The 25,691-nt window shown below is 31.2% G+C and overlaps 4 protein-coding genes across 23 annotated transcripts; 3 read left to right on the top strand and 1 right to left on the bottom strand.

Moving 5' to 3' along the window:
* Nucleotides 1-1,593: 1,593 nt before the first annotated feature.
* LOC145058228 (coilin-like) lies at nt 1,594-10,779 on the bottom strand. Of its 19 annotated transcripts, none has more exons than XM_079006141.1 (10): nt 10,633-10,779; nt 10,409-10,525; nt 3,900-4,581; nt 3,544-3,797; nt 3,260-3,485; nt 2,896-2,960; nt 2,670-2,804; nt 2,342-2,515; nt 2,126-2,249; nt 1,594-2,056 (listed from the first exon to the last, which is right to left on the bottom strand). In XM_079006141.1, exons 5-8 carry the CDS (start codon nt 3,320-3,322, stop codon nt 2,473-2,475), a joined length of 306 nt encoding a protein of 101 aa, XP_078862267.1. In that variant the 5' UTR covers nt 3,323-3,485; nt 3,544-3,797; nt 3,900-4,581; nt 10,409-10,525; nt 10,633-10,779; the 3' UTR covers nt 1,594-2,056; nt 2,126-2,249; nt 2,342-2,472. The 19 variants fall into 19 exon arrangements, 16 of the variants coding, with proteins under 16 accessions (XP_078862267.1, XP_078862280.1, XP_078862268.1 ...); XM_079006154.1 differs by adding an exon at nt 3,049-3,090 and having other exon boundaries at nt 10,409-10,773; XM_079006142.1 differs by having other exon boundaries at nt 10,409-10,514; nt 10,599-10,772.
* Nucleotides 6,462-8,270, top strand: LOC145059731 (uncharacterized). Its single transcript, XM_079007531.1, has 6 exons — nt 6,462-6,473; nt 7,128-7,309; nt 7,398-7,518; nt 7,601-7,783; nt 7,897-7,965; nt 8,046-8,270. The coding sequence occupies exons 1-6, from the start codon at nt 6,462-6,464 to the stop codon at nt 8,268-8,270; spliced, it is 792 nt and encodes a 263-aa protein (XP_078863657.1).
* Nucleotides 10,780-12,122: 1,343 nt separating the features above from the next.
* LOC145059732 (uncharacterized) lies at nt 12,123-16,223 on the top strand. The gene is made up of 6 exons (XM_079007532.1): nt 12,123-12,306; nt 12,414-12,755; nt 12,895-13,071; nt 13,244-13,790; nt 13,865-14,463; nt 14,557-16,223. The coding sequence occupies exons 1-6, from the start codon at nt 12,123-12,125 to the stop codon at nt 16,221-16,223; spliced, it is 3,516 nt and encodes a 1,171-aa protein (XP_078863658.1).
* A 2,727-nt stretch (nt 16,224-18,950) lies between these two features.
* LOC145058232 (E3 ubiquitin-protein ligase RHF2A-like) lies at nt 18,951-21,492 on the top strand. Of its 2 annotated transcripts, none has more exons than XM_079006156.1 (9): nt 18,951-18,974; nt 19,612-19,749; nt 19,865-19,911; nt 20,052-20,114; nt 20,183-20,297; nt 20,375-20,739; nt 20,846-20,953; nt 21,036-21,229; nt 21,319-21,492. In XM_079006156.1, exons 2-8 carry the CDS (start codon nt 19,621-19,623, stop codon nt 21,226-21,228), a joined length of 1,020 nt encoding a protein of 339 aa, XP_078862282.1. In that variant the 5' UTR covers nt 18,951-18,974; nt 19,612-19,620; the 3' UTR covers nt 21,229; nt 21,319-21,492. The 2 variants fall into 2 exon arrangements, with proteins under 2 accessions (XP_078862282.1, XP_078862281.1); XM_079006155.1 differs by lacking the exon at nt 18,951-18,974 and adding an exon at nt 18,981-19,212.
* Nucleotides 21,493-25,691: the final 4,199 nt, after the last annotated feature.

Genomic DNA, 25,691 nt, shown 5'->3' on the forward strand with positions numbered 1-25,691 from the left:
ATTTTACTAGATAAACTATCTTCAATTACTTCTCTTCGATATAGTGAACACCAGAGATCAAACTTTAAAACACATAAGGTCGTGAGTGTCTTTGCATTAGCCTTCATCACTATCGTCGCATAAGCACATAAAAGGTAAATCTAAAGACACAATTTACTTCAAAAAAATGAATTATGGTTCTTTCATATAGGTTATGATGAAATATATTGAATTTGGAAAGGTCTTGGGTTACAATTTAAGTTATTTTATTTAGTCACACACATACCAGTAACACTTCTATGGAATTATTATTCCTTACATTTAACTCAAAATGGATAAATCCAAGAAATAGAAGTAACCATTTATAAGGCAAAAAATCCAACAAAAGACAACACAAACATGGTCACAAAGATAGATTCACACACCTAATATGACTATTTTACCCCTCTCTAATTTTTTTCATTATTTCATTAAACATACTAACATGGCTAGGCGCCCTAAGTGAATATACATGAAAGGATGAAGAAGAAGAGTAAAAACTACATAGATCGCCCCGTAGTAGTCCAAAAACTACAGATTTTGTCGTCATGCTTCAATTTTAACCTTTAGCGTATGTATGCTTGAATTGACCGGTGAGTGAAATCAATCAAAAATTGACGATAATACCCTTTACATGTATAAACATTAAATAAATTCAATATATGACGCAATTCAAAACCTTTGTTTCATAAAGCATTTCACAACCCACTCAAAAAAACCTTTGAATTTCTTGTAGTAAATGACTTATTTCAAAACATTTCATACTAAATCTCCTATTTCTGTCAAGAAAAATGATAACAGTACAATCACAATCATGTCAAGAAAAATCCCATTTCTGTCCCATTTTATTAAAATAAACATGAAGATCTATCAACTAATTCGTAAAAATTTACAAAACACACCTAATTTTTACCCGTGAATATATAACAACAAAAAATAAGAATATGAAATGCTAAATTTGCCCCTAGAGTGAATAAAACTCCTAACCTGGTGTTAAACTAAGAAAATAACATGCAAACACACACACACACAAATTCCATTTTTAGCAAAGAAAAGTAGGTCAAGAAGGCAAGTTTTTTGTCTTTTGAAAAAAAAGTAGGTCAATAAGACAATTTTTTTTAAATGGCAAAAAAAATCATTTTTTCACTAAATTTGTAAAAATAAAAAACAAAATTCAAAGTGCAATGCTATTAACATGCAAAAACAGAATTAACATAACCATTTCTCTTACAATATCCAACAGAAATTAGCATTTAGGCATGTACTTGTTTATCAACCTGCTTCATGTTCGTGAATATATCCCAAATTGGACTTGGCTATATTATCAATGAAGAAATATTACAATAATAATAAAAAATGGCAACAAATTTAATCAAAATAACATGTTGACAGTACAGATGCACACATCATGCAATTGAGATGAAAGTGAAGGTATTTCTATGATTTTGGGGTAAACCTTAGGTTGGAAAATCTAAAAAATTCAAAATCTTTCTTTAAGAGAACCAACATGTTCATCTTTCTCCAGGCAATTTGCTTCTCGTTTTGATTCACTATTCCTAGATTACTCTATATATATTATTCGGATGGAATTCTTATTATTGCAATATTCAAGGGCCAAGAACAGGGGTTCACAACATGCAAATGGTAAAAGAAATATATCTGAAAAAGGTCACCAATGTTAACAAAAAGGACATCGGGGTTGGGTTTTACTGTCACCCATTTGGAATCTTTTATTAGTTGAAGCCCACTAACATGTTCATCTTGCATTGCACCAACATATTCCGACATCATTTCCCTGTGCATTACAAATTCATAAAACTAAAGATTTGAAAGCTGGCACATAAGGATGAAAAGGTTTACATGTTTATCTGTCCAGCTGGCACCTAAGCATCCCCTGTTAGCTTAACTGCTTCTACATATTCATAAAACTAAAGATTTGAAAGCTCTTTCATGCTGCCTTCTTCTTTCCACCGACCAAATTTACGCCTTAATTGAATCAGTTCTGAAGTGTAAAGCCCATGTGAACCAACGTACAATGCTAAAAAAGTATTTATAATTTAGTAAGATAAATTATAAAACAAGATAATGAATAAAATAAAATGGATACCATTTAATGGATATTTATTTGTTGGAAGCTCAATTCGGTTAAATGTTGTGGATCCGGATAAAGGTTGATGATTTTTAGCATGGGTAAGTGTAAGATTAATCAGCTGGCCAACATCTTTAAGCACCTGTAAAATGTTTTATAAAAACTATATATTTTGACAAAAAGTCAAAAATACCGCTCTTGTTTTACCCTATTTTAGAATTTTAGTAATCTGACCTACATGGGTATCTTTCCTTTTCCAATTAACTTGGCAAGATTAAGCATAATGTTGTCTGTGCTACGATTACCACGAACGTGTCCTTTTCTCAAGCTTAGCTGGCACACAGATCAAATCTTTAGGAAGGGTATTACTGGAAATCTTTTGTACTAAGCCACCAACTACAATCTTGACTACAAAATGAAAATCTAACATGAATCCAATCGAGAGAATGATAATATTCCTAATAAGAAAATATAATGTTGATGGCTTAGCAGTTGAAGAGCGAAAATAGAATATAAACCTGCTCACAAATGTGACAAAAGGTACACAAGATATAAGGTTTACTTTGAGTTTTGAAGTTTAATGGAGGCTTTTCTTTTCTTAGAAACTGGTTCTTCATCTTGCGACTGTTCTTCATCAGCTTGCACTTCATCAAGCAAATTTTCTGCATTAGGTGTTGCCCCCTCTTTCTTTTTTATACTAAAATAACAAAAAAGTAATGCATAGTTGTTAAACATATGATTACATATTTACTAGAGGATGGTTAATATAAAACTAAAATTTTAACTACCAGAAAAGTTCATTATCTTTCAAGATTTCAGTTGACTCGGTAGGTGGCAACACAAAGCCATCCATCTGCATGGAAATAAACAACCAAGTATGATGAAAATAAGATAGCAAACACTAAACTTTACTTACTTTACTCATCAACTCAGCACTTAACAGATTGAGTATTGATAACAACCGGTGATTAAAAAGTACCAACCTGCAAAACTTAGCAATAAACTTAAGCAACAACTCATCAACACCCAAAAGGGCGATTTACACAAAATTAACATTTGGAAGAATAATAACCCTCATCTGACTAACGATTTAGAAAAAATTAGGGTTGTAGGACATAAGTTACGGCATAAGAATAGAGAATAGAAAGATACAGATTGGAGAGGAGATTGTTTGATGTTGTAATTTGAGGAGAAGCCAACTTTTGTTGATCCCATCCGATCGTTGTTGTTTGCTAAGAATCGAACGAAATGGTGGAGGGTGACCTACTAATAGGTTGTAGCGACGACCAATGACGGTGTATCCGGTGGCGTGGTGGTAGATGTTCCAGTAAAATTTGTATTTGTTCTCTGGTTTTGGCCTCAAAAGCAGAGCAAATGCCTGAAAAATTGTTAACATCAGTTTCAATTCTACACAAATGTGATCGATTTTTGCATACCTAAATGGTTCCTAGGGAAAAAGTGTGATTCCGATGTTGCGGTGAGTGTTGTATTCGATTCTGACGGAGTCGCTGCTGAGTTTCAGTCTAATGGCCCATCCGGCTACTCCGACGACATAGGCGGAAGCCTGGCAGGTGACGTGGATGTAGAACCAGGCTGGGTTAGCCGACTTGAAGACTTTCAGATATCTCACAGTCATGGCTCCCATTGGCATCATTACTCCCCAACTTACAGCGTTCAACACTCCGTGAGTCTGTCAAATTGTTAAATGTCAAAACCAAATCCATAATTTAGATCTCGATCATCAACAAAAAAAAAAGGGAAAAGTTTAATTGACTAAATATAAAAAACTTACGTTTCTCCTTCCTAATAGATTCTGAAGCGATTAGGAAGGAGACGCAAAGAAGAGGGTTCGATTTCTTTCTGATGGCGGCTGTTGTGTCTAGTGTTGTGTGTAGAGAATATTAGGGTAAAAAAGAAGGTAATACCGTGTATACGTATATCCGATGTGATTATGAGCTTAATATTATTGTACCTCAAGTAATAGGTATTGTACCTTTTAATTTTCAAAAAACATGCAATCTACCTCCTCTAATAAACAAAACCTATAATTGGCCACATGTTCCCTTTCTACGATGCATACTTGCCACGTGTCATATATTCATTTAAATCCTATTTTCTAAATTTTCTAAATTTAAAAAATTTTATAAAACACAACAAATATTAAAAAAACCGTATAAACTGCATAAGTTTAGGAGAAAACCCGATTTTTTTTCATCTTTATCATTTTCTGATCATATAAACATTCAAATTCAAATTTCAAATAAAAAAATCCATGTTGTTTTGGAAACAATATCAATTTACGTTCAATTTCATTCACTGCATATCTTATCTTATTTTGACTGTTTTGAATATTTATATGAATCCCAAAAAATCAGGAATTCCAATTTACTCATATATTAACTCCGTTTATATTCTGCATTCTTGTCTTCAACATCCATTCTCATCTTCAGTATTATGATTTCTGCATCTGCATTCTGCACGTTGTTGACATAACAAATCTGGTGAGTTCATCATCATAATTGAAAATATAAAACCATTTTGTGAAAATATATTAAAACCAATGCAGCTATGTTTGCTATTTTTTTTTAAATTAAATGATTATTCGCAATTTGTGTTTTCATATCATTTGATGTTCTTTGAAGTTTGATCTTCATGTTTTTGTTCGACATAAAATGTTCCCAGGGGTATTATAGTCTTTAATTTACTTTTTTGTTTTTAGTTTTCTTATATATGTTATTTGATTTTGAAAGTTCCAGCACTAAATACCACTCTTGTGTTGGACATTAAATCGTCCCAGGGGTATTTTAGTCTTTAATTTACTTTTTTGTTTTTAGTTTTGTTATATATGCTATTTGATTTTGAAAGTTCCAGCACTAAATATCACTCTTGTCCTTTTATTTTTCTTAAAATTGAAACATATTTGTTTTTTTTTGTTTTTGTTTATTTTTTTTCATATAATAGCATCCTACTTTTGGGTGACATTTTGAAGGTTCTGTTTGACAGAAAATGGTCCCAGGGGTATTTTAGTCTTTAAATTACTTATTATACTTTATATGTGTTATATCAAGTAAACTATCCCCTGAAAAATATCTAAAAGAAAATTTCAGCACTAAATACCACTCTTTTGTTGGACATTGAATCGTCCCAGGGGCATTTTTAGAGGCTTCAATGTTTTATCCGTAACTATATAATTATTAGTTTAAATTACTTTTGCATATTTTGAATATATGAGCAAACGTTCCATGTGTTTACATGAAAAAAATAAAAATTAATACACTAACATTCTTAACCCATATTTATGAAACGACCTTTAATAAACAGATTGGACACAACCATCAAATTAACACAAAGATGTTTTCGGATTATCTTTTGTTGATTTTCAGAAAATTAATTCCAAGGTTATCCCAACCCAAAGATCTGTTGGTACGTTTTCATTTATTTAATAAATTCTAATTATTTAATACTTTACCTAACATTATTTAGTAATTTTATATTTATCCACAATGAATTTCATAGATTTTATTGGTGTGGTTGTCTCCCGTACTACTATTATCCCCTCTCAGAAAAAAGACAAGCAAAGAATCCATCTTGAGCTCAAAAACTTGGAGTTAGAAAAATTTCATTTTGAATATTTGTTATTTATTATAATTTTTTATTACCTAATCTATAATTTTGTGTTTTTTTTCAGTGGTGTACTACTTAAGGTCACTTTGTGGGGTCATTTTGCCAACAAAGTTTCTGATTATCTTGACACTCATAACACTGATGATTGTGTTGTTATAATTGTGCAGTTTGCAAAAATAAATGATTACAGAGGTTTGTCACATAATAATTGTCAATTTATTTCTTATTATAAATTATAAATATCTTTATAACATTTATTATGTTGTCTATAGGTAATATCGGTGTTGCAAGTTACTATGATGTCACAACTGTCTTCATCAACACTGATATTGATGAAATCAAACAGTTTAGAGAAAAGTTGGTTACTTTCGTTTATGTTTATTTTTTTTAACTTATTGAAAAGTTGGTTACTTTCTTTATAATAAACATTTGTTTTTTTATTATATGACATTATATCATACTATAATATTCTTATAATTAAATATTAATCAGGTTGGCTAAGGATAATGAATCTTCACAATTATCCGGTACCATCAGCTTGATTCGGACAAAACATGTTTCACTCAATGATGATTTCCTAAAAAATAATGAGGTTAAGACAATTTACAAAAGTAAAGAACCTGTCCAGGTAAACCAATTTTTTTGTTTATTTTTTCTTTTGCATATAATAGCATCCTACTTTTTTGTTTTGTTTTTTTTTTTATTAGTTTTGTTTTTTCTGGAGGGCAAAATGGGCAGATGGGTGACATTTTCATGGTTGTGTTTGACAGAAAATCGTCCTAAGGATATTCAACTGTTTAATTCACTTTTTTATTATATTTTTTGCCTTTCAGTTTTTATATAAGTGATTTTTTTTTTAATTTTGTTGTTCATCTTTATATATCAAATAAACATATTATAGATTATATATGCTATTTGTTGTGTTGGACAGAAAATCATCCCAGGGGTATTTTAGTCTTTAAATGACTTTTTTGTTTTCTGTTTTGGCTCAGTTTTTATTAAAGTGATTTTTTTTTTTAAATTTGTTGTTCATGTTTATATATCAAATAAAGTTATTATAGATTATATATGCTATTTGTTGTGTTGGACAGAAAATCATCCCAGGGGTATTTTAGTCTTAAAATGACTTTTTTGTTTTCTGTTTTGGATCAGTTTTTATATAAGTGATTTTTTTTTTTAAAATTTGTTGTTCATCTTTATATATATGCTATTTGTTGTGTTGGACATAAATTCGTCTCAGAGGTATTTTAGTCTTTAATTTATTTTTTTGTTTTCTGTTTTGTGTTCATTTTTATATATCAAGTAAACTTATTATAATAGCATCCTACTTTCTATACAAACATATATTTATATATTAATGTTTATGTTTCTTAACATCTTTGTTTTTTTTAAGCAGGTTGAAGAGTTCATAATTGTTGGTACTATAATAGGAATCCGCCAAGACAAACCTTGGTGTTACCAAAGTTGTCCCGATTGTCATGTAAAGGCAGTTGAAATTCCGGATTGCAATGAAGATGTGACACTTTACAAGTGTACAAATGTTGAATGCAACAAGTCTACTAAAGTTCCTATCCCAAGGTTTTTTTTTTAAATAATTTTAAATAAAAAATTATGTTTTTCTCTTCTTAATTAAACAATTTGAAATTGTTATAACTTTCTTTTTTAGATACATGATTCCAGTTTGTGTTCAAGACGATTCTGCTTCTACAATCTTAACTATGTTTGATCGGGAAGCATATGGGCTCTTGGGAATTTCAGCCAGAGATTTAGCAGAAAAACATACTAGGGTACATTACCAATACATTTTTAAATTTATTTGTTTTTACCGTTCGACTACAAATGTAATAGTTATTTTTACCATTTTTTCAGCTTGGATTCAGTTTGGGCATATATCCTCCTGAACTCAATTTTTCGAAAAACAAGCATTTAGCTTTTAAAGTTAGTGTCACAAAATACAATGTGAGATTTCAAAATAGTGTCTACACAATCTCAAGGGTAACGGAGGAAAAGCAAATAATCGAGAGTTTGGAGAGAAAGCTACTTCAGTTGCAGGTTATCATTTACTATTATTTGGATTTATTATGCAGATTAAAAATACCAATTACTATTATTTTAAAGTATTTGCACGTATATGACATATAAAACATATATTGTCACATTTATAGCCTGCAACTTTAGAGTCTTTAAACGATGGACCATCCGACTCCAATTCCCAGGAAAAAATACTTACCAAGGTATAATTTAACACTAATATAATGCATTATAAGTATACTTCTTCATTTTTTACATAGTATGTTTTCATTTTTTTTTTAAGGATTGGGTTTCACATTCGGATGAAAATGTTACACCGTCTACCGGAAATATTTTGACACCAACAAGTTTTGAAAATGTAAAAAGTACTTCGATGAATTTAACACGCAAGTTTGAAGAAGTGTATGATGTGGAACAGTATTCGAATTCGTCATCAACAAAAGCACCGCGTCTTTCAACCGGAACTGGAGAGGGGATCAAGCTTTTGATACCAAAAGTTGAAAAATAACAAGACAAACATTTTTTGAAACATTTTTTGCTTTAGCTTTATTTATAACTTCCCATGAAGTTTTTAATAATTCTTCAAACTTGGTTAATAACTTATTATGACGTTGTACTTTGAAAAGTACAGTTGACTCCTCTTTGCATTGATGCATTTTAAGACTTTTATGTTTGGTTTTGTTTTTTAATTTTATTGAATGTTCTTTTTTTTCATTTCGTAAGTAATTTGACATTGTATTTTGAAAATTAAAATTGACTACTATTTTAATTTTCTTTTCATATGACTATATTTGTGTCCTTAAATGTTTGTTATCAAATTTTATGTCTTTCTTACAATTATCGAGTTTATCATTGTATGCTACAATTATCGACTTTATCAATCAGCTCGGAATCAATTAAACGATAATGGTCAATAGAGGATGCTCGACTCCAAAACTTAAAAATATTGATGGGACATTTGGGATAGTTTATTTAAAATAACTTTTGACAATGGTAACAATCAAGTTTTAGTGTTTAGATTGATACATGCACTTTTTTTAATATATAAAAAAAGAAGAAAAGAAAAGAAAGGTTTATTCGATATGATACATGCACTTTTTTTAATATATTAGAAACTCATATCATTTTCGGTTTTTTAACAAATATAATAAACTTTTCATAAATATTAAAATACCACTTATTAACTTATCAAATAAACTAATCTGTATATATTTTTAAACTCTTTTTAGCAGAAGATAAACTCTTTTTAACTAAATACCACTCTTGTGTTGGACATTAAATCGTCCCAAGGGTATTTTAGTCTTTAATTTACTTTTTTGTTTTTAGTTTTGTTATATATGCTATTTGATTTTGAAAGTTCCAGCACTAAATATCACTCTTGTCCTTTTATTTTTCTTAAACTTGAAACATATTTGTTTTTTTTTTGTTTTTCTTTATTTTTTTATTGCATATAATAGCATCCTACTTTTGTTTTTATTAATTTTTTTTTTTTTTTTACTTTTGTTTTTTCTGGAGGGTAATTTGGGCAGATGGGTGACATTTTCAAGGTTGTGTTTCACAGAAATTGGTCCCAGGGGTATTTCAGTCTTTAAATTACTTTTTTTTTTTTCTGTTTTGTCTAACAAATAACTTATTTATCAATACATAATTTATAAGTACTTTATGTAATTAATCATAAGATAAATTAAAAGTTTTTTAGTGGAATCGATTATGTTTACTATTTTGTTTATTTTCGTGATTTTTAGTCACATCACATTACTCAGTAAACTAATAATTTGTGTTGGACATTAAATCGTCCCAAGGGTATTTTAGTCTTTAATTTACTTTTTTGTTTTTAGTTTTGTTATATATGCTATTTGATTTTGAAAGTTCCAACACTAAATATCACTCTTGTCCTTTTATTTTTCTTAAACTTGAAACATATTTGTTTTTTTTTTGTTTTTCTTTATTTTTTATTGCATATAATAGCATCCTACTTTTGTGTTTATTAATTTTTTTTTTTTACTTTTGTTTTTTCTGGAGGGCAATTTGGGCAGATGGGTGACATTTTCAAGGTTGTGTTTCACAGAAATTGGTCCCAGGGGTATTTTAGTCTTTAAATTACTTTTTTTTTTTTTTCTGTTTTGTCTAACAAATAACTTAACAAGAAAAACCTTATCTAAAGCCTAAGGAAAACCTTATTTGATACCTTAACAATAAAAAGCTATACGTATGGAAATTTGTGAACTACAAAGTTTTTTGTTTAAACTTGTACTGTGATGGTTTCTTCTCAACCTAATGCAAACAAACATGCATCCTAACCCTAAGAAACAAACATATAATTAAAGTTGTTATTATACCCAATTATAATTGTTTGCTTTTATTACATTTTATACACCCCCTTAATATGAACACTGACTTATAGAAGAAAAATTCGTCATATTTGTTAATTTCAAAAGACATGATAAAACACATAAGCGGGAAATCTAATATAAAACCAAAATTTCACATATTGTATTTTGAAATTTACGCAAATTAACACTGAAATTTCAAATTTCGAAATTCAACTTAAATCACCTAAACAGTTTGCTAAACAAAAAATCTTCAATCTATTAAAACAATTATATCTGCATCTTCTTCAAAAAAAAAATGAGAATTAGGTTTTACCTTGATTCCTCTTCTTCAAACGTCTTTCAAGATTAGTAGTACGGGATTCTTGAACACCTTTTATCCAGATTTCGACCTCCATCCAGGTATCTTTCTTTTATACTATCTATTCATTCTCTTTGAAAACCAAAATCGGCACATTAGGTTGAAAAAAAAAACTCATTATTCATACCTAATTGTTAATTTTTACCAGAAAAAGTCGGATCGAGTATGCAATTACGAACCCTGTTATTCGCGTAGCACAAACCGACTCAACGATTTCACATTCGGCCACCGTTGCTACCGTCTACATCTTCGTTTTGCGTTGGTTTCTTCTTTGACTGTCGGAGTTTTTTGTTTGTCAATATCTGTTTTGGGTGAGCCACATAACTTTATAATAACTTTATAATAATACTAAATGTTGTATCTATACGGAAAAACTGATTTATTTAATATATGTAATATGTAATATGTGCATTCACGTTTACATTTTTTTTTACAACTATGGAGATTAATACTTTTAAAACGAGAACTTCATATATGTTATTAATTAACAAATATGATATTATATGCAAAAATAATTATAATAATAACAATTTGTTTTGCATAATCCAATTTAATTTTTTTTATTATGATTATTTAACTGTCCATATATTCTTATAACATATTTACATGTATATATAATCTTTTTTAACATTTAAATATTGTTTCTTTTTTTTTTTTTTTTTTTTTTTTTGCAGATTTAACGAATAATATGGACTATACTCATGCTAAAGAAAAGAGAAGACTTAGAAAAATATATTTGGATAAAAAAAAAATCCAAAACTTATTTTTCTACTTCAGTCCCGGATAATTCATCAACCGTACATGTTTTAAACAGGAAACAAAATGGTGATAGTATCAATTTAGTTTTTTTTTTTTTTATCAAACTTTTACTGATTTCAAGATTATTATACCAACGAATTACATATCAATCTCTTAAAACTATTTATAAATCGTTTTATATATCTTCAAACACTTAATATTTTTCATTATATTTTGAATAAATTTTATTGTAATATTATTATCGTCTTTCTTACTTTTGTTTTATAGAACGAATGAGCATGTATTATAATTATGCTAGACAGAGAAGAAAGATTAGAAAGTTATATTTGGATAATAGAAAATCCAAAGGAATCTCTACCGCATCAATTATTCAAAGTCCCTATAATTCTAATGTTTTCAACATGCACATACACGGTAATCGTTTTCCATTTCTTATATATATATATATATATATATATATATATATATATATATATATATATATATATATATATATATATATATTCTTTTCATACCTTGAATTCATATAGATAATTATATATTTTTTTAACAAATGTTTATATTGTATAACAGAAATGTGCAATCCTTGTGGAAACTTTCTACCTTCAAACAACTCAAAAAATGTTGGTAACGAAAATACAAGTAACTATAAATCGTTTTCATATCAACAAAGAAGCTTACAATCTCCTTCTTCAATTCGAAATGTTAGAACACCATTATCTAACATTTCCAATAGTATGAGTAATTTTCTACCACTTATTATTTCTGTAATTCATTAAGTGTATAAAAATTCTACCAAAAATTATACTGTCTAATTCTTTTAACATTTTTTACAAGCATATATAGTTCTTGTAATAACATCCAAACACCAATATCAAATAACAGACATCACTCTTTCTTTTCCAATGGCATGCAATCCCTCGACTCCTCGACTATAATTCAACCTTCTTCTTCTGATAATTTAACAAGACGAACCCAGAAATTAAAAAGGAAGCCTACCAACATATCCGCAATTCCTATGTTTGACTTTACAATACACGGAGAAGTTAATGATCAACATACCCATGCAAACATAGCTAAAGGTGTATCAAAAGGTAACCATCACAATAAAAAAGTTATTTGAATTTATTATTATCTTAAATTTATGCAATGGTTACAGCTACATAGATTGTTATATTTGACATTGATTTTTTATAAACAGATTACATTGATCATGGTGATCAAAATGTTGTATGTCAAATATGTAATGCAAAGTTATGGACAGTTGAATCTATTAGAGGAAAAGATAAACAAAATACAAGTTTTTCACTATGTTGTGGTTATGGCAAGGTTGAGTTGCCAGATTCTAAAAAAGCACCACCAAGTTACCTAAATATTTTTCGTTCAACAGATTCTAAATCCAAGTACTTTATTAACAACATTCGTCGTTACAATTCAATGTTCTCATTTACCTCAATGGGTGGGAAAGTTGATGCATCCATTAACAGTGGAAAAGCTCCATTCATATTCAGACTTGGCGGTCAAAATTATCATAGAATTGGAAGTTTGTTACCCTCAAATGGAGCTAAACCAAAATTCTCTCAGTTATACATATATGACACCGATAATGAGGAGTGTTGCACGTTACATGCAACAGAACTATTTGGATGCTATGTCCCTTTGTAAATGGTTTGGATATCCAGATTTTTTTATAACTATAACATGCAATCCAAAATGGCCTGAAATCAAAAGGTTTCTTAAAGACACAAATCTCAAACCTGAAGACAGGCCAAATATTCTATGTAGGATATTTAAAATAAAGCTTGATGCAATGATTAAAGACTTGCGAGAGAAAAAATTATTCGGAAAAGTTAAAGGAGGTATGTCTGATTTTAACATTTCAGTTTTACCATCTTCATATTTATAGTATAAATACTATCATACTTAACAAAATTATTACATTTCATTTAATATTTATCTTTTTATTATCTATTTACATTACTGACATTTTTTATTTTTTTTTTATTTTACTTTTCTTAAAAAAAATTATAGTTGTTTATACAATCGAGTTTCAAAAGCGCGGACTGCCTCATAGTCATATATGTCTCTTTTTGCACTCCGATGACAAACTCCGTACTGTTGAACAAATTGATAACTATATTTCGGCCGAGATTCCAAACATTAATGAAGATCCTGATTTGTATTCACTTGTGAGTGAGTTCATGATGCATGGTCCTTGTGGTGCTGAAAATATGAAATGTCCATGCATGGTTGATAACAAGTGTTCAAAAAACTTTCCGAAAAAATTCTCCAATGAAACTTCAGCCGATGAAAACGGTTTTCCGATATATAGGAGACGAAATGATGGATGTTTTGTTGAAAAGTCTGGTGTCAAATTGGATAACAAACATGTTGTTGCTTATAACAAAGACCTTTTGAAAAGATATCAAGGACACATTAATGTCGAGTGGTGCAATCAAGCTGGTTCTATAAAATATTTATTCAAATATATCAATAAAGGTCCTGGCAGAGCTACACTTGCTGTCATACAATCGAACAATGAAAGTGCTACTGATAATTCAGTAGACGAAATCAAAGAGTATTATGATTGTAGATATATATATCTGCATGTGAAGCATCATGGCGAATTTTTGGTTATGATATTCATTATAGGTATCCTTCTGTGGTTAGGCTTCCTTTTCATCTTCCTGATCAACAACAAGTTGTTTTTGATCCAGATGATGATATCGAGAATATCCTTGACAAACCGTCTGTTGCATCTTCAATGTTCACATCTTGGCTTGAGTGTAACAAGATCTATAAACAAGCCCGAGATCTTACTTATGTTGAATTCCCGACAAAGTTTGTGTGGAAAGCTAATTCACGGAATTGGGAACCAAGGGAAGTAGGATTTTCAATTGGGAGAATTCATGCAGTTTCGCCTAAACTTGGTGAAGCATATTTCTTAAGAATTCTTTTAAACAAGGTCAGAGGTCCAACATCTTTTGAAGATATCCGAACAGTAAATCGAGAAATATGTCCTACTTTTAGAGATGCATGTTACGCTTTAGGGCTTCTAGACGATGATAAAGAGTATATTGAAGCTATTAAAGAAGCAAGCCATTCAGGTACTGGTTATTACCTACGGTCATTATTTTCAATGATGTTGATCTCTGAAAGTTTGGGAAGACCAATATTTGTTTGGGAAAATACATGGGAATACCTTTCTGATGGAATTCTTTACAATCAACGACGCCGGTTAAAGTCTCCTGGTATAATACTTAGGTTTTATTACTTTAACATTTTTTTTATATAAACCATATATTTGTATTTTTTTTTCTAAGTTTATATTTACCATTCTACAGATTTATCCCTTACTGATCATCAATTGAAGAACTTGACTTTGTTTGAGATTGAATCATTTCTACTTCGTAACAATTCCACCCTCAAGAACTTCCAAGGCATGCCTTACCCAGATTTTGATTGTGTATCTTCTTCTAATAATCGTTTGATTGCTGAAGAGTTATCTTATGACATCACAAGTCTTCAAAACGAATTTCAGACACTAATTGTTTCATTAACAAATGAACAACGAGGTGTTTTTGATGATGTAATGGCAGCAATTGTAGATAATAAAGGAGGTGTGTTTTTTGTTTATGGTTATGGTGGAACTGGCAAAACCTTTCTTTGGAAGACTTTATCAACAGCTATCAGATCTAAAGGTCAAATTGTTTTGACTGTTGCTTTAAGTGGTATTGCTTCTTTGTTACTAACCGGAGGTAGAACAGCACACTCTCGCTTTGGTATTCCATTAAATCTTACTGAAAATTCAATTTGTTCTATCAATCGAGACAGTGATGCCTCCAAATTACTAAAACAAACATCGCTAATTATTTGGGATGAAGCACCGATGGTTCATAAGCATGCATTTGAAGCATTGGATCGCAATTTAAGGGATGTTTTAAGTTTTGGGAACGTTAGGAACTCACATATCCCGTTTGGAGGTAAAGTAATCGTATTTGGAGGTGATTTTAGACAGATTCTACCGGTTGTTCCTAATGGTAGCAGACAAGAAATTGTCAACGCGTCGTTAAGTTCATCATATATATGGACAAATTGCAAAGTTTTGAAATTAACGAAGAACATGAGGTTGACTGTTGGAAAAGATCCGTCTGAAATACAACAAACAAGGTTATTTGCAAATTGGCTCTTGGATATAGGAGAGGGAAATGCTGGTGGTTCTAATGATGGTGATGCAGTTATCCGTATTCCTGAAGATCTTCTTATTACTCAATCTTCTGATCCTATCGGTTCATTAATTGAGTTTGAATATCCATCACTTCTTGACAACTTGCACGATCCCAAATATTTTGAAGAAAGATCAATACTTGCACCGAAAAATGAAGTTGTACAAGAAATAAATGATCGTCTGCTTTCATCGTTTCCTGGAGAAGAAAAAGAATACCTCAGTTCAGATAGCATCTGCCAAACAGAGTTTCTTCACGATCAATTTGATGAGAGTTTATATTCACCTGATGTTCTAAATGGACTTAAAATCTCCGGTTTGCCAAACCATAAGTTGATTTTAAAGGTCGGTGTTCCGGTTATGTTACTAAGAAATATCGACCAGAAAAATGGGTTATGTAATGGTACTAGACTTCAGGTCGTATCATTGGGTAATCGCATCATAGAAACAATGGTCTTAACTGGAAGTAACATTGGACATCGAGTTTTTATTTCAAGGTTGTCTTTAACACCTTCAGACAACAAAATTCCATATAAGTTCAAAAGGAGACAATTTCCCCTAGCGGTTTGTTTTGCTATGACCATAAATAAAAGTCAGGGCCAATCGTTAAAAAGGGTTGGGTTGTTTTTGCGAGAACCGGTTTTCTCACACGGTCAGTTATACGTTGCTTTATCTAGAGTAAAGAGTAGAGAAGGACTGAAGTTATTGATTTTAGATAAGGATGGTAATTTGACTAATAAAACTTCCAATGTTGTGTTCAAGGAAGTATTTCAAAATCTATGTTGAACATTTATGTTTATTTTTTTAAATCAAATAAAATTGTACTTACTTACCATCCACAATCAAATGCTTTTGTATATTTATTAATTTTTTTGTACTATATAAAATTTCTAACTTATATCCCGTGGTTTCCACGAGTTTTAACCTAGTATGTTTAATAATATAGTAAAGATATAACTATATATATATATATATATATATATATATATATATATATATATATATATATATATATATATATATATATATATATATATATATAGACAAAATTACAAAAATGGTCCCTATGGTTTGCCAAAAGTCACAAAGTCAGTCCCTGCTAATTTTTTTTGACGAACATGGTCCCTGTGGTTTCCAAAACTTGCACCAATGGCCCTTTTTGCTGACGCCGTTACTGTTCATCCGTTAGTGTAAGGGTATTTTGGTCTTTTCAAGTAGCAGGGACTGGGTTTGTGACTATGGGTAAACCATAGGGACCATTTATGTATTTTTCTCTATATTTTATGTTTATGAGTTTGTGACTTTTCCACCCATTTACTTTTTAAAATATCACTTTGAACCCTTCACTTTGAACTTTGAAAAATGTTACTTTCACCCCTCTATTTTCTAAATTTTCGTGTTTAACCCCGTATTATATATAATTTGTTTTTTATTAATAGCTTTTGTTCGCTAACCTAAAAAAACTATTTTTACGTGTTTATTTTCATATATTTGTCGGTATAATTCAAGGTGATCAACGTTTCGATTATAATTTAGAACTTTCTTTCGTTATTTTTTTTAAAGTTACATGGTTTTTTTTTTATAAAATTGTCGGTTTAAATTCGAGCATATTTTTCGACGTAGTTTTTTTTAACTTTATGTACGTTTCCTACATATGAGACGGGTCATATATAATAACTTTCGTTTGTTAATTTTAAAAAATATACTATATTCGAGATTGTCTATGTTTTGATGTATTTTTTATACATTTTGTGCTTAATTTTATATACATTCCTACGTATCATTCGGGTCATATATAATAACTTTCGTTTGTTAGCTTAAAAAAAATGTAGTATATTCGAGTTTGTCTATGTTTCGACCTAACTTTTGTTTTATGTTTTTTACGTATCAATATAGATTCGAGTTCGTCTATATTTCGACGTAATTTTTTTTATGTTTCGTGCTTATTTTTATGTACGTGTTTTTTTCATTCATGTTTTTTTTACGTCGAAATGCAACTTTTATGACTATAATCACCAAAATTCAAGCTTATAATTACGCTTTTATCTATTATATGTGAACAAACTTATACGTAGGAACATACATAAAATAAGCACCAAAACGTACAAAAAAAATTAAATCAAAACATAAAGAATAAAGAAAAAGAAAAACTCAAATTTATATCAGCACGTGCATAAAAATAAGTAAGATTTTTTTAAGTTAACGAACGAATATTTAAATAATAAAAAATATATAATATGTGACCCTAATCATAAGTACGAAACGTACAGAAAATAAAGCACGAAAACGTTAAAAAAATATGTTTCGCAAAACGTTTTGGTGCTTATTTTATGTATGTTTCTACGTATAAGTTTGTTCACATATAATAGATAAAAGCGTATTTATAAGCTTGAATTTGTAAGTTGAATTTTGGTGATTATAGTCATAAAAGTTGCATTTCAACGTAAAAAAACATGAACGAAAAAAACACGTACATAAAAATAAGCACGAAACATAAAAAAAATTATGTCGAAATATAGACGAACTCGAATCTATATTGATACATAAAATACATGAAACAAAAGTTAGGTCGAAACATAGACAAACTCGAATATACTATATTTTTTTAAGCTAACAAACGAAAGTTATTATATATGACTCAAATGATACGTAAGAATGTATATAAAATTAAGCACAAAATGTATACAAAATACATCAAAACATAGGCAATCTCGAATATAATATATTTTTTAAAATTAACAAACGAAAGTTATTATATATGACCCGTCTCATACGTAGGGAACGTACATAAAGTTAAAATAAAAAAAAATAAAAAAAAAATAAATAAAAAAAAAAACGTCGAAAAATAAGCTCGAATTTAAACCGACAATTTTATAAAAAAACCATGTAACTTTAAAAAAAAATAACGAAAGAAAGTCCTAAATTATAGTCGAAACGTTGATCACCTTGAATTATACCGACATAAATATAAAAATAAACACGTAAAAATAGTTTTTTTAAGTTAGCGAACAAAAGTTATTAATAAAAAACAAATTATATATAATACGAGGTTAAACACGAAAATTTAGAAAATAGAAGGGTGAAAGTAATATTTTTCAAAGTTCAAAGTGAAGGGTTCAAAATGATATTTTAAAAAGTAAATGGGTGGAAAAGTCACAAACTCATAAACATAAAATATAGAAAAAAATACATAAATGGTCCCTATGGTTTACCCATAATCACAAACCCAGTCCCTGCTACTTGAAAAGACCAAAATACGCTTACACTAATGGATGAACAGTAACGACGTCAGCAAAAAGGGCCATTGATGCAAGTTTTGGAAAACACAAGGACCATGTTCGTCAAAAAAAATTAGTAGGGACTGACTTTGTGACTTTTGGCAAACCATAGGGACCATTTTTGTAATTTTGTCATATATATATATATATATATATATATGGTTGGATTCCTCAATTTCCCAATATTTATTATTTATTTATTTTTTTGGACAAGACAGTGTAAAAGAAGGTGGATGAATGGTATTGGAAAAATCAAAAGGTAAAGTTGTACTTTCATTTTCTATCTCTCCACTCCTCCAACTCTGCCTAAACGCTATCTTCCCTCGGTGTCCCTTTCTCTCATTATCATCAAAGCTTTGATTTTTCTTCCTCTTCAGAACTCTCTGATAGTCTTCCTTCTCCCAGAAGCGAAAAGTCTAAATTTTGATCTTTAATTCCAAGGAAGTTCTTAGGGTTCTTGATCACAATATTTGGAATTTTTTTCTATTCCCATGGAGGTAAATTTACAATTAATCCCACACAAAAATCGGTTGGATCCATGTGCTATCCGTGGTTTATAAATTAATCTCTTAATTTACTTTCATTTATCCACCATGTCATGATGTGGTATTGATAAAATCTTTAAACTTAGCTCTTTCTCTTCAAGGGTTTTCTTGTTTTGATTGTTTTTTCATATGGGTATGTTCTATCTTTATCATATGAATTGTTTATGATTGTTATTATCGATTATAATTGTCAACTGGCGATTAATTAGCCTAGAATTGAAGTTGGTGAAACTTAAAGGGTTTTAAAGATGTGATAAACTCGTATACAATTAAAAATTACTTTGGGGAAACTATGGATATTCGATGCATGTCTTTTAATGTTAAATTAATGGTTTTTTTGTGGTTAATTAGGTCCCAGAAATGGAAGAAGGCGAAAACGCGACTCATCTAACTTCTCCTGCAGCTTTCGTAGAAGGAGGAATACAAGAAGCCTGTGAAGATTCTTGTAGCATTTGCCTCGAAGCTTTTTGTGATAGTGATCCGGGAACAGTAATAATATATATATTCTTTCTATTTATATATCATCGTGTTTTCTTTCTTTAATTATAATTTATAACTTACAAATACACAATTCATGGTAATTTATATGTTTCCTATATCGTAGGTGACAAGTTGCAAGCATGAATTCCACCTTCAATGCATTCTTGAATGGTATGAGACTACGACTTCTCTTTCTTGAATTATTTTCACTTCGCTATATTTTCTTGAATTTTATATGGGATTTCAAGAATTATAATGTATGCTCATAACTCATGAGCTAAATAAACCTTTTGATACATTCTCTTTAATAGGTGTCAAAGAAGCTCTAATTGTCCAATGTGTTGGCAAGCCATTAGCCTAAAGGATCCATTAAGGTGACCTAATCTTCTTTCAAATCAAGATTCCATATTTTGTGTTCTTATTTTTTATGCAATATGTGTAGTCAAGAATTATTGGAGGCAATAGAACAAGAAAGGCGAATCAGATTCAACCCCACAAGAAATTCAAACTCCACAATATTTCATCACCCAACACTCGGCGACTTTGAACTACAACATGTATGTCATCTTTCTTGATTGTTTTTTGCAATAAAAATCAAAACTTTTTTTTGACACTTTTATTTCCATTTCTTCAGCTGCCAGTTGGTGTGAATGATAGTGAACTTGAGGATCGAATCATTCAACATCTGGCGGCTGCAGCCGCCATGGGCCGGGCCCGCCATGTGGGCCGGAGGGACGGGTCAAGAAACCGGTCAACGGGTCCGGGTCAGGGTCAGGGTCGACCCCAGTTCTTGGTTTTTTCCACTAGTCCCAATACGGGCCCACCTGCCACCATGGCGGGCTCTGGTGGCCCGGTTGAAGAGTCTGAAGAACTTGGTGGGCCCGCTGTTATTGGGCCTGTTAGTGGATCGGGCCTGTTTACGGGTCGTGGAGGTGGAACTTCTGGAATGGGTAATGATTCAATTAGTCAAAGTCAACAAGAAACATCGGTTATTCATAGGTATTTATCGATTTTATTTTACAATAAAGTAATCTAATCAATGCTATAAGATCTTAGATTGCTATTTTTGGTATCTTCTTCTTATTTTAATGTTGTCTATTTATAGAAACTCAAGCAATCTATCTTCTCCACCCAATCAAGATACAGCAGGGCCTTCAGAGTTGCAAACAGCTTCAGAGACATGGAAATCTAAATTCAATGCCATTTCAACAAGGTACAAATCGTTATAAATTATGACATACATATATTATTAACCCAAATTCTATCTCTGAAATAAGTTTAATTTATGAAAAAAGATATAAAGAATCACTATCAAAAAGTACAAGAGGGTGGAAGGAGAGACTTTTCAACAAGAGTCCTCCATCAATGTCAAATATGGGATCAGAAGTAAGAAGAGAAGTCAATGAAGGAATTGCAAACATAATTGAACGCCTTGAAGTCCATGACAATAACAGAGAAGACCATAATGGTGTTGAAAGAATCAACTAGTGTGAGTTATGAGTTATGTTTTATTGTGTCTTTGACTTTTTGTCACATGGTCAAACCGAAATTCTTATGTTCATCTCTCTTATGTTGCAGGTTGTCAAGAACACATATATCCATGATAAAGAGCTAAATCACACCTCTAGAACTTTACTATCTGCTTGTAAATTTGTTGGTACTTTAATCTTTAGATTATCAAAGATTTACTGATTTGACATGTTTGAGATGCTTTGATGTATTCAACTTTTCTTATGAAACTATATTTAACCATTAGTTTTGTCAGGCTGTACTGTTATAACAGTACAGCCTGACAAAACTTTTGTGATCTTTGTGTGTGCTCATACAAGATTGGTTTTATAATTTCTGATATTATAAAACCTATATTATCAATTGGAGACTTTACCTTATCCATGTTATGCCTCTTGTCTCGAATCTGGAAATAAAGGTAAAACATTTAGCTGTGGCTTAAGGTTTAGGAGTATTTTCACATTTATTCATACATATGTTGCGATAAAACAGAGACAATTCGGGATAAAGGAAAACAATAAATATAAACAAGTAAAAATGCGTAATATTCTTAAGTGTCAACTTGTTTAATTGTTGTTGACGATAACGGACATGAGAGATTGCTGTGACGTGCAATGAGAAAATTCTTGTGCATTGTATATATGCCCCACAATTTTTTGCAACCCAAAAGCCATTTGAACCAAGTCAAAAACTTCCCAAACTTTAGTTTTGAGGTAAAACAGATACAACAATATCGTTTGGTACTTTAATTTGAACATTCTTTTGAAATTAGAGAGTTCTTTTTTAATTGTAGTTACGGGTCTTCCAACCATCACCTACTAACTACAACTTCACAGGGGTAAAATGGTACAAATGCTCTTTGTGAATACAAATAACTTTTACTTGGAACTATTCTTTATGAATACAACCAACTATTTTCTGACACCACAACGCTTCATATATACAACTAACTCTTACCTACCATTATATATATATATATATATATATATATATATATATATATATATATATATATATATATATATGTGTGTGTGTGTGTGTGTGTGTGTGAATACTCCATCAATCTTCACACATAATTTAATTAACTCAAAAGCTTAATGTAACACCCTGTTTTGACTCATTTCGTAATTCAGGGCTCTGACCTGAAGATCAGTTATCATAAGGCTTTGGGCCTTGGGGGAAAGAGATATTTAGACCGTCTTTGAATGTGGGTAATGTAGATTAGGTGATCCGAGAGTTTGAGTAGTGATTTGGAGCCCGAGGGTATAACCGTAAATTGATAGTTCGGGCCTTTTATGAATTTTGGATTTACGTTCGGTAAGTTTTAAGGCAAAGGAGAGTTGAAAAGGTTGTAGAGCTTCTCAACACCTTTACATGGATATAAAGATTGTCGAAATCAAAGTTGAAATGAAGAAGTTATGACCGTTTGAAGTTAGGGCGATTTTGGGTTGAGCAGCGTATGCTGAGTGTACTCGTGTATGATGGGCGTACTAGGGCATCCTTAGTACGCTAGGCGTAAATTGAGTACGTTCGGCGTACGTGACCAGTGCCCAAACCCTATTTTCATGGTTTGAGCCCTATTTAAGCCTCTTAACTCCCTCAAACTCATTCCATTCTCAGCCTCCACCTCTCCAACACCCTCTCTTAAAACCCTAACCCTAGATTGAGCCTTGTAATAAAAAAGAAGGTGTTTTTAAGTACTTTGGAGTGTTCTTAGTGCACCTTGGAGAAGAAGGAACTCATTGAAGAAATGTTGGTTGTATTGGAGCTTGTAGATCCAGATTTTGTTTGTCTTGATCTTTCTTCTAGAGGTATAAAGTTTGAATCTTGATGATAAAATTGTTAGATCTAGCAAGTTTTGGGTGTTATGAGCTTTTTGTCACTTTAGGTACATAAATTTTAGATCATGGTATTTATGAACTTGTTATGGATAAAATTGGAAACTTTATCCATCTAAAACATCATTTTGATTCAGATTTGAAGGTCGGAGGCTTGGACTTAATGGATTAAGTTGAAAAAGATGCACTTTTGGGTCCTTTTGAGACTTAAAGACTAGATATTGTTTTTTGGGACCATTCTAATAGACAAAGTTGGAAACCTTATCCATTATGGAGCTATTATGAACCATTAAAATGTAATCTTGGCCCTTCTATCCACTCCTACAAGAGTTGTGATGTCTTATTGGGTTAAGAACTTAGAGTTATGGACATTAAGCACTTTATAGCCATGCAAAGTCATAAAGTTGGAAAGTGTATGACTTAAGTCATCATTTCGGGCTTGGATTTGAGTTTTGGAGGTAAGGGATTAATGGAATAAGCTCTTAGTGGAGTTTTTGGGATTGGGCTGCATACGTTGGGCGTACCTGGTGGTACGTTGCGCGTACGCGGTCAACGCTCCGCTTTTAGTCAACATCAGAATACGTAGGGCGTACTCTGTTGGGAAGAAATATTAACTTTTGTACCTTGACTGTTGACCATGACTTTAACCGGGGTTGACCAAGTTTGACCTAAGGGCATTTTGGGTAATATGATTTATAGTTTGAGATTTGGGTTCTTGTTAATTGTATAGGTGACCGATAGAGATAGCTTTTAGAGTAGTGATCGGTGCAACTATTCTTTCAGACTGTGAGGTGAGTCTCTTCACTATACTCGGGGGTCGAAGGCACCAATATCGGCCCACTGGATTACGTTTGGAGGATGATGGTTGTCTTTGTGACACATGTTGATATGCTTGTATGTGCTTGTTGTCTTTGTGACTCATGCTTATATGCTCGTATGATTTATGTATTGATTTATATGGGCTCGGAGTCATTTCAGACTCGGGGTTGATACGGACCCGACACAGCTACAAGTTGATATATAGAGTCATTATGGACTCCGAGTTGATATGGACCCGACACAGCCACGTGCTGCTATATTTGTATATATATGTGGTATGTGGTATTTTGGGGAACTCACTAAGCTTTGTGCTTACGATTTCATATTTATAGTGTTGGGTACTTTCAATTCAAAAGGGAAGGGCCTGACGTGACAACACAACATCCCCTAGAGTTTTCCACATTGGCAATTAATGATATTACTCTGATGTTTAAATAATATATTCACTTTGATCGGTTTTGGAACAACTCGTCATACGATTATTTGTTTTAAAAATGAAAATTTTAGTTTGGATTTTTGGGACGTTACAAGTTCGTATCAGAGCCTTGGTTTGAGGGATTCAGGCACACTCTCAGATATGTTTGAACTCAAACTGAGGAATTGGTAACCTTTTGAATGAAAATAAGTTTCTAAAAATATTTTTTAAAGAAAATAAGTTTTTGAAAATATTTTTATAAAGAAAAAGGGGGTGTGATGCATGCAATCAGCCGAGCTCAAGTAAGTGATTCCCATATACCCATATATGTTGATATGATAAATGATATGAATGCTTTAATGCTAGGATGAGGCTAGGGATACTTTCAGGAATTGCATGATAGATTGGTCTGATATGTGATGCCTTGCAGCCTAGGAGAATTAGATGCTATTCTAGATTTGGAATTTGTATTGGTAGAATTTATGGCTAAGTGTATGCTTTAAAAATTGTATACGATTATGATCATATAGCCCTAGAATGATTAATTTGACCTTATTTCCTGTTTTGTGTTTGGTTGTGGTCTTAGGGTAGAGTCTTTTATTTGACAGTCTATTTGATCCTTTATTGTGGATAATTTGCATGCATAAGGCAAGCGGAAGTGAGATTGGAAGTTCCTAGCATAGTTAGTAGTAAGTGAGCTTGGGGATGTCCTTTTTTGTTCTGTGGCTTGGAGTGTTACTGCACGAATGTTGCTTGCTTTGTGCTTTGTGGAACTCTTAGTGATGTGAGTTAAATATTAAGTGAATATGTCAAGTCATATGTAACGCCCGTACATCAGGGCTAGTCAATTTAGAGACAATGATCATCAAAAATGACTTTTTCATAGAAGATTATTTAGAAGGAGTAATCTAAAATAAGTTGTATTATATGTTACAAGGATTCCTTACATATAAAGAATGCCGAAATCCGAGTTACAACGAAGAAGTTATGACCTGTCGAAGTTTCGCGACAGAACCGACATGACACAACGCGACATAAAATAGTGAATTTATGTAAGAGTGATATTTGGCCTTAGCGATCTAAATGGAAGTTGTAGAATACGTTAAACCGAGAGCGTGCATAAAAAGAACGTCCAAATCTGACTTCGTATGAGGAAGTTATGATTTTTCTAAGTTTTAGCTTAGCAGTATGCAACCCGAAGTTCGAATATGAGATCGACGGATTTCTAGCCGAAACAATCTAATCGAGAATCGAAGATCTCGTCGATAGTAGTTCAACGGTAAAAAGACAGACGAAAACAGACGTCAGATGAAGAAGTTATGAGTTTGTAACGGAGTTTTCCTGTCCCGGCCTACTAAAAATAATATATT

Source organism: Lactuca serriola, chromosome 6, assembly GCF_051521515.1.
Source record: "Lactuca serriola cultivar US96UC23 chromosome 6, Lser_US96UC23_V15, whole genome shotgun sequence".
Taxonomy (NCBI): domain Eukaryota; kingdom Viridiplantae; phylum Streptophyta; class Magnoliopsida; order Asterales; family Asteraceae; genus Lactuca; species Lactuca serriola.